This window comes from Narcine bancroftii, chromosome 9, assembly GCF_036971445.1.
Source record: "Narcine bancroftii isolate sNarBan1 chromosome 9, sNarBan1.hap1, whole genome shotgun sequence".
Taxonomy (NCBI): domain Eukaryota; kingdom Metazoa; phylum Chordata; class Chondrichthyes; order Torpediniformes; family Narcinidae; genus Narcine; species Narcine bancroftii.
Genome location: NC_091477.1, coordinates 94,299,177 through 94,319,876, shown reverse-complemented (window position 1 = coordinate 94,319,876; position 20,700 = coordinate 94,299,177). Strand labels below are relative to the sequence as shown.

General features: G+C 41.7%; 1 protein-coding gene across 1 annotated transcript in view; it reads left to right on the top strand.

Moving 5' to 3' along the window:
- kcnab1a (potassium voltage-gated channel subfamily A regulatory beta subunit 1a) overlaps window positions 1-20,700 on the top strand; it is a 149,462-nt gene that overhangs the window by 95,815 nt on the left and 32,947 nt on the right. Inside the window, exons 3-5 of the mRNA XM_069896888.1 lie at window positions 3,992-4,029; window positions 10,838-10,917; window positions 19,703-19,747. Of these exons, the coding sequence (XP_069752989.1) occupies window positions 3,992-4,029; window positions 10,838-10,917; window positions 19,703-19,747 (163 nt within the window). The remainder of the gene's footprint in view (window positions 1-3,991; window positions 4,030-10,837; window positions 10,918-19,702; window positions 19,748-20,700) is intronic.

Genomic DNA, 20,700 nt, shown 5'->3' with positions numbered 1-20,700 from the left:
GAGGTCCTCCATCAGCCAGCTCCCCACCATGATTACCAGCCCCCCCCACATCTCCATCGGGCACACAAAACTCAAAACGGTCAACCAGTTTACCTATCTCGGCTGCACCATTTCATCAGATGCAAGGATCGACAATGAGATAGACAACAGACTCGCCAAGGCAAATAGCGCCTTTGGAAGACTACACAAAAGAGTCTGGAAAAACAACCAACTGAAAAACCTCACAAAGATAAGCGTATACAGAGCCGTTGTCATACCCACACTCCTGTTCGGCTCCGAATCATGGGTCCTCTACCGGCACCACCTACGGCTCCTAGAACGCTTCCACCAGCGTTGTCTCCGCTCCATCCTCAACATCCATTGGAGCGCTTACATCCCTAATGTCGAAGTACTCAAGATGGCAGAGGTCGACAGCATCGAGTCCACGCTGCTGAAGATCCAGCTGCGCTGGATGGGTCACGTCTCCAGAATGGAGGACCATCGCCTTCCCAAGATCGTGTTATATGGCGAGCTCTCCACTGGCCACCGTGACAGAGGTGCACCAAAGAAAAGGTACAAGGACTGCTTAAAGAAATCTCTTGGTGCCTGCCACATTGACCACCGCCAGTGGGCTGATAACGCCTCAAACCGTGCATCTTGGCGCCTCACAGTTTGGCGGGCAGCAACCTCCTTTGAAGAAGACCGCAGAGCCCACCTCACTGACAAAAGGCAAAGGAGGAAAAACCCAACACCCAACCCCAACCCACCAATTTTCCCCTGCAACCGCTGCAACCGTGTCTGCCTGTCCCGCATTGGACTTGTCAGCCACAAACGAGCCTGCAGCTGACGTGGACTTTTTACCCCCTCCATAAATCTTCGTCCGCGAAGCCAAGCCAAAGAAAAAAAAAATTGATGACCTATCTTGGACCCACAACACCCTATAAGGAAGGTGAAACAGCGTCTAGGAGGTTGAGGAGGGCAAGGCTGCCTTCTTGACAACTTAAAGGAACACAATTGAGAGTGTCCTGTCTTGCTGCATCCTTGTGTGATAAGTCAGTTGCAAAGCATCGAACCAAAGGTCAATACAGGGATCATCAAAATGGCTTAGAAGGTCACTGGGGTCTCCCTTTCCTCTATTGATAACATTTACGAGGAATGTTGCTTATATAGGGCTCAAAGAATTATTGAAGATCTTTTCCATCCAGCTCATTGATTCTTTGACCCACTACCATCAAGAAGGTGGTATGGGAGCATCAAAATCACATCTGCCAAGTTGGGATTGATAAATAGTATGCTGTAACCAGGCAAATCATGCCAAAATATTTTTACATTTATTTAAATTGTATCTTTATGTGTGATTGCATGTGCACCATGGTCCAGAAAACTCTTTCGTTGGGTTATAAATGTACAGTCAAATGATAATATTAACTTAAATGTACAGGGAAGAAAGAAGGGGACTAAGGACGTAGCTTTTGTCGACGGTCAGTGAAATAAAAGTGATGTTGCCAATCTGCACTGATTGGGGTCTGCCAATGAGGAAATCAAGGATACAATAACAAAGAGTAAAAAGAGTCCCAGGTTCCTGTTTTGCTGGTATAATGGTATTGAATGGCAAGCTACAGTCATTCAATGAGGTGATGTAGGTGTTTGTGGTCCAGGTGATCTAATTCAGAGTGGAGGGCCAGCAAGATGGCATCCACTTTTGACATGTTGCGATGTTCAGTGAAATGAAGCGGGTCCATGTCCTTACTGAGACAGTAAAAACACAGAAATGTTGGAGGAACTCAACAAGTCTTGCAGTGTCCATAGGAGGTAAAGAAATAGAGCCTATGTTTTGGTTCTGGGCCCTCTGTCAAGGCAGGCTCCTGAATTAAAAGACCGAGGAGAAGGAAAAAAAAAGAACAGGGGAAGGAGTATACACACATGGTTTGGAGGACTGAGAGGAAAGGAGAGAATTGATCAGGGGAGGAGATGGCTCTGTGAATGCACAGCTGGAGGAGAGGAGATAGAGCAAAAAGGAAAGAGAGTGAGAGACAGCTAGAGGAAAGGATAAATTTGGATAGATGTTGGATGTAGATGTTAACGCTATCCGGTTGGAGGGTGCCCATACGGAATACAAGGTGTTATTCCTTAAATTCACAGGTGTTCTCAGTCTGGCAGTGCATGAGACCATGGACAGACATGTCAGCAAGGGAATGGAGTGGGGAATTGGGTTGGCACTGGTCAGTCCCCGCTATTGCGGTAGATAGTGAAGGTGCTCAAAGAAGTGATCCCCCAGTCTGCATCCAGTCTCTCCAATGTAGAAGAGACCACATCAGAGGCACTGGATGTAGTAGATGACCCCTGCAGATTTGTAAGTGAAGTGTTGCTTTGAAGGACCATTTGGGACCCCAAATAGCAGTCAGGGAGGAGATTTGAGCTCAAGTGTAGCACTTCCAACTGTCACAGAGGTAGGTGCCAAGAGGGCAGTTGGTGGGAAGGGAGGAAGAGTCACAGAGGAAGCAATCCCTGCAGAAGATGGAGAGGGGGAGATGGGTCAGATGGTGGAAATGGTGGAGGATGATGTGTTGGATGTGAAGGGTGGTGGGGTGGTAGGTGAGAAAAGGGGAATGCTATCCTTGTTGCACTTGGGTGTGGAGGGGGCCAGGGTAGATCTATGAGTAATGGAGTATAGGTTGGTGAGGGATGAGTTGATGATAGAAAGGGGAAAGCCACGTTCTTTGAAGTAGGGGGACATCTCTGTCATGCTGCTGCTGGGGAGGAACTGTGACAAAGCCCCTTACATCTCTCTTGACATGCTCTTTGTGAATCTACATTCAGCAAAGAGATGGGTGACCGTCTTCACTCCACCGAATCTGTCCCGAGGACAATGTGTGTGGAGGGTGATGTTTCAGTTGTGCAAGAAGAATCTTGTTGGGAGGGCATGGACAGTCTGCTCAGGGAACTATCCTACCAGATCCATCGAGTTGTCCTCCTCTGTTTCTACAAGATGTGCTGTGCTGACCACTGTCTGATGGCCTTGTGGTTGAAGGTGTTGTCCTCGAAACACTTTCAGCTCTTGCTCATTCCCACATGCAGTGAACCCAGTTAGTTTTGGTATTGGTAAAGATATTAATAGGAGCCATAATGGACGTTTCAATTGCTATCTCAAGATAAAATTATTTGTGAGTCCATCATTTTTATATTTAGCATAGACCTGCTAGGCTTTACCATCAATGAGGATAGTTAGTTGTCTTAACTGTCCAGACCTTTTATAATTGTGGCAGAACTGCAGAGATGTAATTGTGTTTTAGATGGTAGGATTACTGAGCTCAACCGATAGCATTCTACTCCTTAGTCTTAGTTCTTGGCTGCGTCAGTGTGACCAATCCGTTGTGGGGGTTGGCTGGGGGTCCTCCTCCCATACTCAGAAACACTTTCTCTTGAGGCATCAAGTCAAACATGGGCAAGGAAACCTACTGATCACCACTTAATGTGATTTCCTTGCCGATGGGGGAAAAAAAAGAGTTACTCCATTCTGAACTACGTTGGGAAGAAACAGTGAAATATTTTGCAAATGTTTTATGTGATGGTTCATGTAAAAACTGGAGATCCCTTTTTTGATTTCACTTTTGGATGGTTCACTTTTGAACAATAGGCTTCTCAGGAGTGATGTTAGAAAACATCTCAACATGGAGAAAGCAGAAATTTGAAACCACCTCCTGTCAATGGAAATTGACTCTAGGACAATGGTTAATTTTTCCCTGGAGACTGATAGATTTTCCAATAATTAGTGGTGGAAAGATGTTCAGGTTAACGTTAGCTGTGTGGAATCAAGGTGCTGTAAACCTTCTGCTCATCTTGTGTTCCAACGCTAATCAATAACTCGAGTAAAAGCATAGCTTTTGAATTGTGGCATGTGGCATTTGTCAAAGGCAATTTTAATATTGACAAGGACAGTGTGAAACAGTGAGTTGATTTGTCTGCAGTAAAACACCTGGCTTTACTTGTGTATTTCTCTGTTTCTTTTTAGGAACTTGGGTGACATTTGGAGGTCAGATATCTGATGAGGTAGGAAATGTTTTATATATTTAAACAAATTGGTTGCTTAGATTTTAAAGAATTAATAATATATAGAAAATCACATTTTTGTCATTTTGGCCATATTCTTACAATGGGATATACAATTGCAAGTTGAGGTGTTTCCACAAATCTGATGTATTTCTTTCCTCACCTAATGACAAGCTACAGACATGGAATAGATGTGTATGGCTGTAGACATGTCATAGAGAACAGACACTTTTAAGAAACCTCACATTTACATTTAAAAGAGTTAAAAGCATATTTACGCAAGTTTCTCTATAATTATACATTTATTAGCTCCTGCAAGAAATATGGCAAGTCAGAACAGCTATGGTGAACATGATGATGGGTGAGTGGGGGATTCTCTGTGCCTGTTACAACTGGGCACAGCTTCTGCAGGAATTAATAAAAGTATAATTTGCTGAAATCCTGGGATATTTCTGAGCACAACCAGTTGCATATTGGATGAACATCACCTAAGATTCTCACTCTTTATTTTGGGGGGGGGGGGGGAGGGTTGGACTAATTTTAAGTTAGACTATTAATATTGTGTTACAATTAACGGGGGGAGGGGTTATTTTGTGTAGTTTTCTGATGTAATATTCTAATCATACTATTTTAATTTTTCCTTAAATGTAATTCTCTATTGTATTCATGTTATAAAATTTTAAATAAAGTCTTCAAAAAAAAAAGAACATCACCTAAGATTCCATCCAGGCACTCTCCAACCAGTCAGCATTCACATCAATCTCTCCAGTTTCTGCTTGGCCCCTTCTTCTCAAGACTCCTTACCTCTCCCTCTTCTCCAGTTCCCCATTCCCTTCCCTCCATTCAGAGAGCTACCTCCTCATCTTATCACGTCTCAGCTTTATTTTTCTCCTCTATTTTTCCACTCATCTACCTATGACCTCTTACTAGTCTGCATTCCTCCCTCCTGCTCTTTCTCCCTCATCCTTTCTCTCCTCCCACCACCTTTTTTTTTTCAGGCACGTGCATGTTCTTTTTGCTCATACCTTGATAAAGGGCTCAGGCCCGAAATATTGGTTCCACTTTACTACTTATAGATACTGCATGACCAGCTATCTCTTATCCAAATGCCCCTACTTGCACCTGATTTAAAACTGAGTTAATGTTCCTGTAGCAAAGTAATACCACCGTGCTGCACATTTCACCAGATTTGTTTTGATCAATTAATCTACTAACCCCATAGTGAAACATTAGAAGCTAAATGCAAATGGTTTTGTCTAATTCTTTCTGATGATGCCAGCAAGATAGAGTCTTAAATGTTGTCACTTGGTCCAAGCACCAGGAAGATGGTTAACTTGAGCCAATTGGTTTTGACATTCTTGAATTTTGTTTTCTTGCCATTCAACAATCTGAGGTAGTGTTCTAAATATACACTGAACCTATATGAATTAAAGATCAAAACTAGTTTTTGTTTACCTTCAATTTAAGATGGTTGTTGCACCATTTGGACAAATGAATTGAACTCGTCTGATATCTTGTATTGCTTTGAAGTCGATAGTTCTCAAGTGTTAATTATGTATTTCTCCAGTATTTGATGCTGAAGGCATTTTCATAGAAAGTCTGTTTACAAACTTGAATATCTTTAAAATGACTGTATCTGGCAATATGTCTTTACCCAAGGATTTAAAAGAAATATTTGATCTTTTATTAGCTTATTGAATTAATATGAATGCCCCAGTGCTTTTAATATTCACAAAGTAGAATATTAAGCTCATTAGACATGTGGTTTCTACTATAAGCTATAAAGCTCACTTGTTAAAAATAAAGTTCAAACACTGCAGCGATCAATGCAGCAAATTTTGCTTAATCATGGATTTACTAATGATATCTTGCTGAATGGAATTATTATTAAAAATTGCAGCAGCAAATGCTTAATCATGTAAATTCTGGATTAGCATTTGTGATGTTACTTATCCTTCATTTTCTTATGGATCAAGATCAATCTGGAAGGTCAGATCACATGATATCCAGGGTGAGCAGGACAATTGGTGCCAAATTGGCTTGTTGATGGGAACCAGAAGGTGGGAGATGATTAGTATTATTAAAATCAGAGTCCTGTGACAGTGGTGTGCCACAGGGATCGATGCTGGGTCCACTAATAGACTTTTTATTGACCTAACGTGCTCTGCCATCACACCACCCCAAATGGCACAATTCAGTTTCTAACACCGTTTCTTTTTATTTCTGCCCATTATCTGACCTTGCTGTAAAAACACAATGCTGGAGAAACTCAGCTGGTCAAACAGTGTACTTTATGTAGCAAAGATAAAGATATCTAGCCAATGTTTTGGGCTTCAGCTCTTCATCTTCATTAAATATTGACAGGTGCCCAAAGAGAATGGTGGGGGGCAGGGGGAGGATCATGGTCCCAAAGGCAGGAGGTTATAGGCAGAGGAGGGAGGGAGGGCACACCTGCAACCAAGGGGAAGGAGGAATGGCTCTGTGAATGAGAAAGGCAAGGGAAGGAGAATGTAGAATGGGCAAGCAGAAATGGGAGGTCGATGTTAATGCCATCCATTTGGAGGGATCCCAGATGGAAAATAAAGTGCTGTTCCTCCAATTTATGGGTGGTCTTAATGAGGCCATGGATAGACATGTGAGCATGGGGAGTGGGGTGTAGAATTAAACTGAGATTCTTGTCACTGATGTGGACAGAGCGAAGGTGGTTAGCGAAACTATCTGCCAATCTGTGCCCAGAGTCTCTGATGTAGAGCAGGTTACAAAGGGAGTACTGGATGCAATAGATAACTCCTGCAGATGCACAAGTGTTGTTTCACTTGAAAGGACTGTTTGGGTCCCTGAATGATGGTGAGGGAGGAGGCGTGGCAATTCCTGGGGCAACAGGGGAAGGTGCCGGGGCAGGGAGGGGGAATTGGTGGGGAAGGATGAGTGGACAAGGGAGTCATGGAGGGAATGGACCTTATGGTAGGCAGAGAGGGGAAGAGAGTGGAAATTACAGAGGATAATGTGTTGGATGCAGAGGCTAATGGGGTGGTAGGTAAGGACAAGGGAATCCTGTGCTTGTTATATCTGGGGGCAGAGCAGATGAGTGGGAAGTGCATGGTGTTTTCCCAATCAAAGACTATAATTTGCCTGTACTCTGAACTTTGTACTTTAGTTATGGGTCACTTGTGAGGAGCTTTGCTGTGTGTAATATGGAATTAAGGCACAGAAATGTGCAAGATAGCCCTTTGAGACTGGACCGGGTTTGGGGGTGGGGTGGGGGGGGGGGTGTGAGTGTGCAATGGTGTGGGGAAGAAGGAGTAGGTGAGGGCACAGCAATGTTTTAGTTCCATTTGCCAAGCTCTTTCCCTGTATTCCTCCAAATTACTCCCTCTGAAGCATCTAGCAAAATTCCCCTTGTGATTCTGCTCTCCCCACTCTTGAAGGCAGCATGTTACAGAATATAACTGTGCTTTGTGTATATTTAAGAAAAATGGAATATTTTTAAGTTTGGATCAAGGTTTTAAATCCTGCTTCTTGGTCCATGAACCATTCATGTGAGGATACCCCCCAGCACCCCGCCCCCAGCCTCCCCATTTACTCTATCTAACCTAGTTGTAATCTTGTACATCTCTATCAAATTTCCTTTCAACCTCCTTTGCTCCAACGATAGAAACCTGAGCATCTGCTATAGCTGAAATCCTTCAACCCTGAACCATTCTTGGTTTAAAAGATTACAAGTTGTCTGGTGATTATTATTTTGATCAATCTTGCTCCCAAAGCTGTCCTTCGAACTTGAAAGGATCCTTATCACTAAGGCAGACTCTTCAACTCGGAATCAACACATGGGTTTAAACAGTTTGGGTTTAGGATTGAATCCTGCTGTGGATGACGTCCTATGCTGTAACAAATTATGACAAATATTTTCCAAAGCACATAAATGCATGTAGATCAAAGACAATGCAGGGAGTAGGACTGCCTTTGAAGAAACCTGCAGATGCACAACATTAATCTGTTTATTGATTCAAGTGGGTCTGATTATTTGCAGACATCGACACAATAGTCTGAGAGTAAGTTGGCAGGATGGCTCCTGAGGGGGAAAAATATAGTTTGAACAAACATATTCGTGTTGGTGCACAGTTTTAATGGCTATTGGCTGGTGTTGCCAAAGCTTTCAAAGATCTGCGATGTGCAGTTTATTGGTTCATAAATAAAACAAGCTAATTAAAGAATTACGTTCTTGTACTTAACGAATTGTCCAATTCCATTTTCAAAGGTAATTTGCATGAATCAGAGAATTTTATAACATTAAAGGAGGCCATTCAACCCATCATATTTTTGTGTGTCAAAAAAGTCACCAAGCCAAATCCAACCTTTGATTCATGGCCTCACAGATCACGGCTTTTCAAATACATGTCCACATATTTCATCTTTTATGTACTGTGGTGTGCTGAGTGAGGTAGCAGCAAGCAAGAACACCTGTTCAAACCTTGGTGGCTCCCCGTGTCACTGGCTCAGGAGGGGCCAGTTCAGGTTCATATTCGAGTCAGCTGATTGACAGCCGGTCAGGTGGAGTCAGCCCCTTAGGTGGTCCAGAGATCACCTCCCGAAGTAGGCTGGTGTGTTCATTCACTGCTGGACTGTATTGAACATTTCTGATTGATCCTGAATTTAGCAAGCACCGCCAGTGGGCCGATCTCGCCTCAAACCGTGCATCTTGGCGCCTCACAGTTTGGTGGGCAGCAACCTCCTTTGAAGAAGACCGCAGAGCCCACCTCACTGACAAAAGGCAAAGGAGGAAAAACCCAACACCCAACCCCAACCCACCAATTTTCCGCTGCAACCGTGTCTGCCTGTCCCGCATCGGACTTGTCAGCCACAGACGAGCCTGCAGCTGACGTGGACATTTACCCCCTCCGTAAATCTTCGTCCGCGAAGCCAAGCCAAAAAGAAATGTCATCCACACTGAGTCTCATACACACAGGCCAGACCGATAAGGATGGTAGCTCTCCTTCCAGAGCACGAGTGAACCAGATGAGTTTCTGTGTCCAACTTGTAGTTTCATGTTTACTGTTACAATCAACTTTTTGAACAACTTATAGCTTTAATTAAATTCCTGAGCATTTATGGTGGAATTTCCGAGCAGTTATGTTCCTGGATCAATGATCCAGAATAATGGTTGCTAATCCAAATACTTAACTACATTCTCCTTCACCCTATTAAGTAGTGAATTCCAGTTAGCATCCACCTTCTGGGCGAAAGCAGTTCTCCTCATCTTTGAAATCCTTCTATCTTTAAATTTAAATAAATGTATATGAGGTTTTGACTTGGTTAAATAAAATAGCCCTTCATCATCTTAAATCTCTCCATGAATAACTGTCAGCCTCCTGACTCAAAGGAAAACAGCCCAACCATAGCCAATCATCATCTTTAAGATTGACAATGTTTTTGTAAATCTTTCCTGCTCCCTCTTTAATTAAATCATGTCTTCCCTACATTATGGTGACCAGAACTCCATGAAGTGATTAACCTGAATACCAAGTGTTTGCAAGTATTGCATATTTAGTGTCAAATGTGAAGGGAGATATGTAAATGTAATAGGAAAGCTGAGAAAATAAAATGGTAATGTATACTCTCTGCATGGATGAGGACTTTCATCCCAGATCAGAGATGATCTCCTTCAAACAACATGGCTTTCCCTCTACCACCATCAACTCGGCCCTCACCCGCATATCCTCCATTACCCGCACATCTGCCCTGGCCGCCCCCATGCGCAAAAAGAACAGGATTCCTCTTGTCCTCACCTATGACCCCACCAACCTCGGCATCCAACTCATCCTCCTCTGCCATTTCTGCCACCTACTACTAGACACCCATTCCCTTCTCCTCCCCTCTTTGCCTTCCACAGGGACCACTCCCTCTGTGACTCCCTTGTCCATTCCTCCCTCCCCATCAATCGTCCCCTTGGGACCTACCCTTGTAACTGCAGGAGATGCACCAAGTGCCCACAGCTCCTCTCTCACCACCATTCAGGGCCCCAAACAGTCCTTCAAAGTGAAGCAAGAATTCACTTGTGAATCTGCAGGGTTCATCTACTGCATCTGGTGCTCCCATTGTCGTCTCCTCAGAGACTGGACAGATTGGGAGATTGCTTTGTTGAGCACCTTGGCTCTGTCCATTACAATAGCGTGGATCTCCCAGTGGCCACCCATTTCATTTTCCCATCCCATTCCCTTGCTGACACATCTGTCTATGGTCTCAGGCTCTGCCAGACTGAAACAACCCGCATCTTCCAACTGGGCACCCTCCAACTAGATGGCGTTAATATCAATTTCTCTGGCTTTCATTAATTCCACCCCCCCCCCACTTCTTCCCCCATTGCCTTCCCCTAGCTTTGTCTCTCCCTTCCTTGTCTCCTTTCACACAAGCATGACAAATTCTTACCTTGTTCCTTATCATATCCAGCCAACATTATCTCAATTCTGAGATTTTTCGCTTCTGGCTCATTGTTTGTTCCTTGAAGAAGGACTCAGACCTGAAACGTGGCAATTTGCTTTGTATGGATGCTGAAAAGACTGGCTGAATTCCTTCAGCGTTTTGGTGGGTTTTTACTACAATCTCAATGTCTGCAGACTTTCATATTTTACAAAAGAGATGATCATCAGGATGAGCTTCCTTGTTGCATTGTCTGGACTTATCTACCAGGGCCATTTGGACATGGGGAATGGTATTTGCATGCTCCTGTAATATGTTGACTGGAGAAGAATGGAATCTTACAATTTACTCTATGTAACTCTACATTTTTAATAATATTTTTCATTTTTAGGTAGCTGAAGAACTAATGACTATTGCTTATGAGCATGGAGTAAATCTTTTTGATACAGCAGAGGTATATGCAGCTGGCAAGTAAGTGAATGAACTTATTCTCTCTTTCAATTTTTTTATAGAACAAACACATTGTATAGAGAACACACGATTACCAAAAATGAAGAATATAAGTACATTTCCAAATTTAAAACAATAGCAATATACCCCTCCCCCATACAATGTGGTCAGAATGACAAAAAAAATGAAGAACTCTAAACACCCAACTAGAAAAACTTTTGACATAAAATTAAAGGTAGTATAGTTTTGCTGAATCTATAAAACATTACTAGCTGATGGAAAAACCATGTATATAAATACTTGCATTCAATGATCAAGACGAAACAGATTTAATGAGCATGAAAATAGTCCATAAAAGGACGCCAAATTTTATGAAAATTAGTGTAAGCGTTCCTGATCTTTTCTAATGGACTTAATCTCTGAATATGCTTTAAGTAGAAGAAATGAAGACTAGGTATTTTGATAGCACCACCTTTTAAATCCTATTTGAGATTGTATTTTTAAAGAGATACTTAAAAACATAGAACAGAATTCTTAAAATTGACATTGTACAAAAGCCTTTTAAGTGAGTTTCTGGAGCAGGCAAAGATTTTTATGCTTATTTTATGCACATATATAAACATTTTAGACTGTCTATGAATAATTATTTTCAAAAGACAAAATATACTGCAATCTACATTTTCTGATAATATCAAGCTAGGTGTAAAAAAAAAGTAAGCTGCGAGGAATACCTAGAGCACACATGTCAAACACTGGCCCGTGGGCCAAATTTGGCCCACGATATAATTATATTTGGCCCGCAAGATCATTTCAAAAATGCAGCGAGAGCCGATGCTGTTTTTTGGTAATGTCACCCCCACCATCCTCCCCCTTCATTGCACATCCGTCCCCATTGTAACACGAGAAGTCTGTCGATGTCATCAGCCGGCAAGCCAGTTGGAAGGCTCCCCGCACAACCAGTCACTTCTCCCACCTGTCGAGCGGTGCGGCGGATGGGCGAGCGCCTGTGATTTCCTGTCGGCGCGACGGGCATGGCAGGCTGCGCACGGCCCCCGGGCAGCGCGAGCCCCGCGCGACTGGCACCGGACGGCCCTTCCACAGCGCGAGCGCACTTCTCCCGGTCGCCACGGCCTTCAGCGCTTGCACCCGCGCGGACCCCAGGGACGGCTGGTTCGGCCCTGCACGTGAAGAGAGAGATGGTGGCTGTCCGCAAAGGCTGATCGGCAGCGCGCTGGGCCTGAGTGGGTGAGTAAGCAGGGGTGGGCCGAGGGTGTAGGTGAGGAGTAATGGGCAGGGGAAGTTATGGTGGTGCGAGGGGCATTTAGAGGGAGGGATGAGTAGAAGGAGGGGTGGATAGGAAAGAGGTAAAAGGGGAGGGGCAGGGCGAGTAGGGGAGGGGTGATTAGAGGGTGAGAGACGGATAGAGGGAGGAACAGGTTGAGAGGAGAGGCAGTAGAGGGGCGTGTATAGGATGGGGTGGGTAGAGGCAGAGCGAGTGGAGTGAGAGGTGAGTAGAGGTTGGGTAAAGGACTGGTCAGGTAGAGGGATGGTGGGTCGAGGGTGAATCGAGGCCTAGAGCCTGAGGAGTGAGCAGGAAATGCTGAGTCCTGATGCAGGCCAAAATGGACACAGCCTGTGAATACTGACTACATCTCCACAGGGACCAAATAGGTTTCCCTCAGGTCAAGCAAAGGGTGAACTTGAGCTACCTACTCCTGACCTGTAACATTATCCTCCTAAAGTTATATCCTAAAGTTTAACATTACCTATGTTGAAAGAAGAGAAAACATGCAGATGTTGTTGAAAATTTTCAATAAATATTTAGTTCGGCCCTCGACTTAGTCCGTTTTTAATTTTGGCCCTCCGTGAATTTGAGTTTGACACCCCTGACCTAGAGTCTGGCAAGTGGTATAGCAGAGAGTGTGAGGACATAAGGTTGACAGGTGAAATACAGTGCAGGAACATGTAGGTTAATTTTCTTTAGTTAGGAAGAATGTAAAGAGTTATTTATTAGGTTGAATGTTTTAGTTCAAGATTTGTATCTATTAACACATGAAAGACAAAGTTAATTTACAAGAATACCAGGGAATTATGAAGACCATTGATACATTAGTCTTTCTTGGAAGGACATTTCAGTGTACATTCAGTGAATACTTTGGACAAAGAAAATAATGAGGTATTGTAAAAGGCCATACCATCCTTTCAGCCTTCACAATTTAAAGATTATGCTCTTTACTCTAGTGGGGGAATTAAAGGATATGGGGAACAAGGAAGTAAGTGAAGATAAGCCTATCATCAGATCAGCTATAATCTCACTGACTAGCAGAGCAGACGATGGGCCAAATGGCCTGTCCTTGCTCCTATTTCTTATGTACTTAATTACAGAAATATAAATGAGTAATATTTGCCTATTTAAAAGCTCCTGCAGAAAATTTCCCATTTGCTCACAGCAGAATTGACTACACCCTGATTAATTCTCTCTGACTAATGCAAGGAAAGATTACTGTGTGTGGAGTAGGTGCTAAGATCAGGTTTTATTGTTTTCACATGGGCAATAGGGGTGTTCAATTAAATTTTAATTTTTAAAACAATTTAGACATAGAGCAGAATAACAGGCCCTTTCTGCCACCTAAATACACCCAATTGACATACCCCCCAGTACACTTTTTTGAACAGTGGGAGAAAACCAGAGCACCCAGAGGAAACCCACACGGTCACAGGGAGAATGTACAAATTCCTTAGTGGTCGCTTGCCCTGTAACAGCATTGAACTAACCGCGCTGTGGAATCTGAAGAGGCCTATCAGGTAGATATCCCTTGCAATGCTGATGTATTATCCATTCCTAATTACTTCTGAACTGAGAAAGTAGAGTCACTGAGTCAAATGTCACAGTTGTTAAATATCAACACACATTGGAGTACTCCTGGTCATACAATGCAAATTTCTTTTTGACTTTTCTGGTGCTGATCCTGTTCTGTTGAGGCTTGGCCTTGTGAGAGCATGAAGTCGGAATTAAAATTGCATTTAGGCCTTGACAACATCAATGCAAGCCTTTGAGCAAATGCTTCTTGCTGAGCTTTATCCTTGCTTACTCAGATGAGATCATTGGAATTTTGGGGGTAATGCTATCTTCATCCGGATCACTGGGAGATTTTTTTATCGGATCTCCACTGTGAAGTGGACCAAAATCATTCTCTGTGGACATTGCCAGTTGTGTGAGTGAACAGCAGGAGTTGTGATGTGGCGTGCTAGGTTGTGTGAGGTTCTGTCATGCAGATGTAGCAATATGTCATGAAGGATTAGATCATTAGACTCTCGAAGACCATATTTTTATTATATTGTGTACATTAGGACAAATAATATAAAGCAATTCTGGTAATCATCTGATAGTGACTGATGATGTGTACAGTCAGATGATGATAAACTTGAACTTAATCTGTAGTGCAGGGAGTGCACATAGAATAATGGTATGTTACTGAACAACCTTTTACACAATGGAGAGTATCTTTTTTGGCTGCATTATTGTGGGGTATGATAGCTGCAAAACATCAGACCAGAAATCCATTCAGAGGATCATTAAAACAGCTGAGAGGATCACTGGTGTCTCCCTTTCCTCTATAGACAATGTTTATTGGGAATGTTATCTAAATAGGGATCAAGAAATTACAGAGGACACTTACCATCCAGAGAACACTTTAACCCACCACCATCAAAAAGAAGGTACAGGAACAACAAAATGAGGACTGCCAGATGAGAATGGCAGCTTCCCGCAGGCTGCGAGATCGATGAACGGTATCTAGTAACCATGAACAGCATCCCACATAGTTATGTATATTTATTTTGATTATTTCTGTAATGGTTATATAGAGTGTATTGTGTGTTTTTTTTAATGCACTGTGGTCTGGAGAGACATTTAATTGTATGTGTACAGTCAGATGATGATAAACTTGAACTTAATCCAGAATACTGGGCTAACAATATCAAATTCAGATTCTGTTGCCACTTCCCTCCACGACTTCTGCAACAGTTTTAAAAATTTGTATTTCTTAAAAATTGTGAACCAAATTCATTTAGTGAAATCAGATATTGCTGTTAACTTTGGAAATGTTTCATCTTACCATACATTTTTTTGCCTTCGTGTTATAATTTCAGTGGCATACAATCATAACAGTTACAGAGTATCATAAAATGCCATTTTGAAGAATGATATTTACTGATTTTACCTGGTCTTGGAAATTAATGGCTTTTGTCCCATACCTAGTTTATCAGTCTCTTTACCCAATAGAGCTGTGGGAGTATTTTTATGATATTAGTAACAGTAGCTGAAGAAGGCCTACAACCACTGGATTATTGAAAATATATAATGCAGAAGAGGCCGGACAATGCATCTGGAAAAATGAGCTGCTCAACCTAATCCCACCACCTAGCATTGGCTCTACAACCCTACAGTCGCAGCACTTCCAGTACATATTCAAGTATTGTTTAAATGTGATGAGGCAGAGATTTGCAGACTACTTTCATCCTCTTGGAGTTCCACTGGTTATGCAGTGAGATACATCATTATCAATTTCCAGTGAACTAAATAGAGAATGGAACTCCGAGAACATGGAACAGACCAGGGAATCAGTTTTTCACCCAGAGGATGAAAAACTGTAAATGTAAATATCCTGTATTTTTGCAAGTTTAGCAAAAGGCAATGGAACCTTCCATTTTATTCTGTTTAGGTTCTTCATAATTTCATGCATTTCCTCAATTAAATCTTCCCTTGGCTTCAAAAGCATAAAAGAAACTGAGTATTCGATCTTTCTTTGGAACTAGCATTTCCAATCGAGGCAATGTCCTTGAAACACTTTAAAAATCAGTCAAATCCATCTTCCTGTATATTCACCAGAATGTTTGCAGTACCTCACCTTCGACTTGTTCTACATTTCTCGCACAACCTCCCTCTTGCTGCATTCTGTACCAAATAAAGCAATACATCCCCAGGAGTCTTTTTGATCATTTTATTGATTTGACTTGCTACCTTGAAGGATCTGTTGACATGCACTCCAAGGTCCTGTCGTTCCTCCACAACACTCAATCTCTTTTCATTTATTCAATATTCCTTTTTGCTGGGACTGAAATGAGTAATAAATGACAACCTTGCCTGAGGTGCATACTTCCTGAGATTGCTTTTATTAAGATTCTTCTACCTAATAGGATTATATTTGGTGACTGAATATTGTGCATTGAAAGTTCATCCTCAAAAGTGACATTCCTCTTGAAGTGTTATGAACAGAAATAATTGGTGTTAAAAGGTTAGATTGCAAACAGGTAGTGTGGTCTTCATTAAAATGAAAAGTATCTGTGACTGTGCAGTCTATGAATCATTGAATACAAGAATAAGAGAAATTCTTTTTCTCCTTTATGCCATAGTTGCATCTAAATTTCTATTTAATATAAGTGCACAGAACTTGATTGACTGAACTAAAATTTTGCAACAGGAATGCTATTCTCTGGAGAATACTGAACAACAAAAAAGTGTGAATTATAGAAGTTTTCCAGTATGGTACTGATATAGGAAAATATAATAATGCATGGTTGGCATAGCAGTTAATACAATGGCTTTACAGTGCCAGTGATTGGGACTGGGGTTCGAGTCCCATGCTGTCTGTAAGGAGTTTGTACATTCTCCCCATGTCTGTATGTGTTTTCTCTAGGGCCTCTTGTATTCTCCCACCGTTCAAAAATGTACTGGGGTGTAGATTAATGGGGCATAAATTGGGTGGCATGAAGTCATGGGCTAAAATGGCCTGTTACCATGCTGTATGTCTAAATTAAAATTGAAACATTACCTAAATAGCAGAGCCAGCAAGTTTATTTGTCCTGTGCCCACTTTCTGCATTGAGACACATCATAGCAATTTCCAGTAAACTAAATAGGCAGTAGAACTTGGAGAACATAGTACACCATAGGAACTGGCTCCTTGGTCCACAATGTTTGCCCCAAACAGGATGCTAAGTTACCTTAACTTGCACATGATTTATATCCCTCCATTTTCAGCATAAGCATGTGTCTATCTAAAGTTTCTTAAACACTACTAGCATGCCTCCTTCTGTTTCATCTTGTATTCATATCTGTGACTTCTTAGACAACAAATGGATAAAGGAAAAGGTTCTTCACTTTAAAGCTGTTGTAAGCAGCACCATGAGGCAGGCCTTGAGCCTGCAAGCCTCCATTACAGATCTTGCATACTGTCTCTTGCTCTGTGTCAGCCCCCTGCTGGCAACCAAGTCTAATTAAACAGGAACTATAATCAAGGCCTTACTAGTGACCATGCAAACACCTTCTGCCACTGCCCTTGCTTCCCAGTTGTACCATCTACCACTCAGTGTGGTTGAAAAAAATTGGCCCACATATCTTCTTTAAACATTACACCCCACCACCTCCCCCTCCCCCACAAACCTTAAATAGGCATCTTCCAATATTTAACATTTTTACTCTGGAAAATAGATTCTGACTGTTCTATCTCATTATTTTACAAACTTTTATCAGATCTTCCCTCAGCCAGAAAACAAAAACCAAGTTTGTCCAATCTTATAAGCTCACACCTTCTAATCCAGACAGTGCCTTGTTAAATCTACTGTAAACTCTTTGCAAAACTTACATATCCTACCTGTAATGCGGTGAAAAGAATTCAAAATGCAACCTATTTTAGTTTTATATCACTACAACCTGAGTTCCTTACTCTTGTATGAATGCAAACATTCCATATGCTTTCTTTATCACCTGATAACCTTCACACGGCCACTTTCTAGGAGCTAAGGATTGGAAGTGCCAAGTTGGTCTGTTCATCAATGCTGTTGAGGGTCCTGCTATTAACTCGATGCTTTCCCTTTGTATTTGACCTCCCAAAGTGAAATATCTTGCACTTGCTCGGTTTAAACATAACAATTACAGCACGGAAACAGGCCATTAGGCCCTTCTAGTCCGCACCGAACCAAACACCCCTTTCTAGTCCCACCTCCCTGCACAATGCCCATAACCCTCCATCTTCTTCTCATCCATATATCTGTCCAACCTTTTCTTAAATAATACAATTGACTCCGCCGCCACTATTTCTCCCGGAAGATGATTCCACACAGCTACCACTCTCTGAGTAAAGAAGTTCCCCCTCATGTTACCTCTAAACCTCTGCCCCTTAATTCTTAACTCATGTCCTCTTGTTTTAATCTTTCCTCCTCTTAACGGAAATAGTCTATCCACATCCATTCTGTCTATCCCTTTCATAATCTTAAATACTTCTATCAAATCCCCTCTCAACCTTCTACGCTCCAAAGAATAAAGACCCAATCTGTCCAATCTCTCCCCATACTCCAGATGCTTAAACCCAGGCAACATTCTGGTAAACCTTCTCTGCACTCTCTCCACTCTGTATATATCCTTCCTATAATTAGGCGACCAGAACTGCACACAGAACTCCAAATTAGGCTGCACCAACATCTTATACAATCTCAACATCACCTCCCAACTCCTATATTCCATGCAATGATTGATAAAGGCCAGCATACTAAAAGCCTTCTTCACCACCCTATTCACGTGAGTTTCTACCTTCAGGGAACGATGTACCGTTACTCCTAAATCTTTCTGCTCTTCTGTATTCCTCAATGCTCTCCCATTTACCACATATGTCCTATTCTGATTCTTCTTACCAAAATGAAACACCTCACACTTATCAGCATTAAATTCCATCTGCCATTTTTCAGCCCACTTTTCTAAGCAGCCCAAATCCCTCTGCAATCCTTGAAAACCTTCTTCATTATCCACTATTCCACCTATCTTAGTATCGTCTGCATATTTACTAATCCAATTCACCACCCCATCATCTAGATCATTAATGTATATAACGAACAACAATGGGCCCAATACAGATCCTTGAGGCACACCACTGGTCACCGGCCTCCAACCTGACAGACAATTATCCACTACCACTCTCTGGCCTCTCCCATTCAGCCAATGTTCAATCCATTTGACTATCTTAAACTCCATCTGATATTTCTATACATCTACATTTCTCTGATCTATATCCTGCTCTATCCTTAGATAGCCCTCTACACTGCCCATAACCCACCAATCCTTGTGTCATCTGGAAACTTACTCACCCATCTGTGTTTTCATCAAGTAATTGAAATCTGACATCAGGAGTCCCAGCACGGATCCTCATAGAACACCACTGGTGATAGACCTCCAGCCAGAATAAAAACCTTTCACTACCACCCTCTGACTTCTCTCAGCAACCCCATTGCTTATTCATTTATTTTTAGTTTTATTTCTTTTGTACAGCTATGCCACTCTCTACAAGCTCTGGTAACTTCTTAAAATATTGATAAGAATTATATTTTCCAAATTCATTAGATTTCTGATTCTGTCTACAGTATGAATGTTTTTACTCATGAGAGTTTCATTTAAAAACATAAAATTAGCTGATCATTTTCTTCTTTAGAGACTAGCCTTTTGTGGTTTCTAATGCTTTAAATGAGGTAATTCTCTGAAATTGATTTTACATAAATAGCTCATTTACAGCACTTTGGATACTGCAAAATTGTAACATGCACAGTCGGGATATGAGTGGTTGAAGTCTACCCAACAAGATCACATTCTAATGCAATATGTACATATTTTCTTTTGAAGGTCCATGAAATGAAATGAAATATTTATCACATTGTATAATGCATCAAATAGCAGTCACATTAACATTTGTCGCACATGTCTGTAGTATTGTTAGCTGGTAAAACTTGTGACATTAATCAATTCAATATTTTTCTAGGGCAGAGATTGTACTTGGAAACATCATCAAGAAAAAAGGCTGGAGGTAATAATTTTATTGCTAGATTTGAGAATTTGCATGGTTTGGATTTTCCTGTTTATTTTTCCTGTCTTTAATTCTGCCTAGATAAATCCTTCTCAAACATATTTCAATCTCCATACATTCTGCCTTCACCAAAAGGTAAGGCAGGTATTAATTGAAGCCAGAACCTGTTCAGAAATGAATAGAGTTGTACAGCATGGAAACAGGCCTTTAGGCCCTATTTGTCCACACCAACCAAGATGTTCCACCCTCACTAGTCCCACCTGTCTGTTCTATCCATTGTATCCCTCCATATTTTCTTTAAAGTTAGCAATAGTACCTGCCTTACCATCTCCTCTGGCTGCACTTCTCACCACCCTCTCAGTTTTATATATATATATATATATATATATATATATACAAAGTTGCCTTTGTGTGACAAACCAAGAAATGTTGATTGATAATAGTAAGAGGTCACATTCACAGCTTTCATAACTTCCTTTCATAATTTTTTCTTCTGTTTGCTCCTTTGTGTAGAAAATGGTTGGTGGACGTAAAGCTGGAAATAAAGAGCATCAGGAAAGGAGCAGTGGTAGGCCAAATGGCCCATCGAGCATGCTCTTCTATTCAATAAGACCATGGTTCACCTGGCTGTGGATTCAGCTCCACTTGTCTGTCCATTCTCTATCACCGTTAATTTTCCTACTATTCAAAGATCTATCTGACAGAGTCTTAAATACTTTTAATGACACAGCGCTTCCTTGCCAAAGAATTCCACAGATTCACTACTCTCTAAGAGAAGCAATTCCTTCTCATATTGCTTGTCTTAAATCTACCACCCCAAATTTGTCGATGCTCCCTTGTTGTAGTTCTGCCACCAAATGGAAACAACATCCCTGGATCTCTCTTATCCTGTTCCCTTCTTAACTTTGTATGGTAGAAATGGGTGGCACAGTTAGTGCAATGCTGTTACAGTT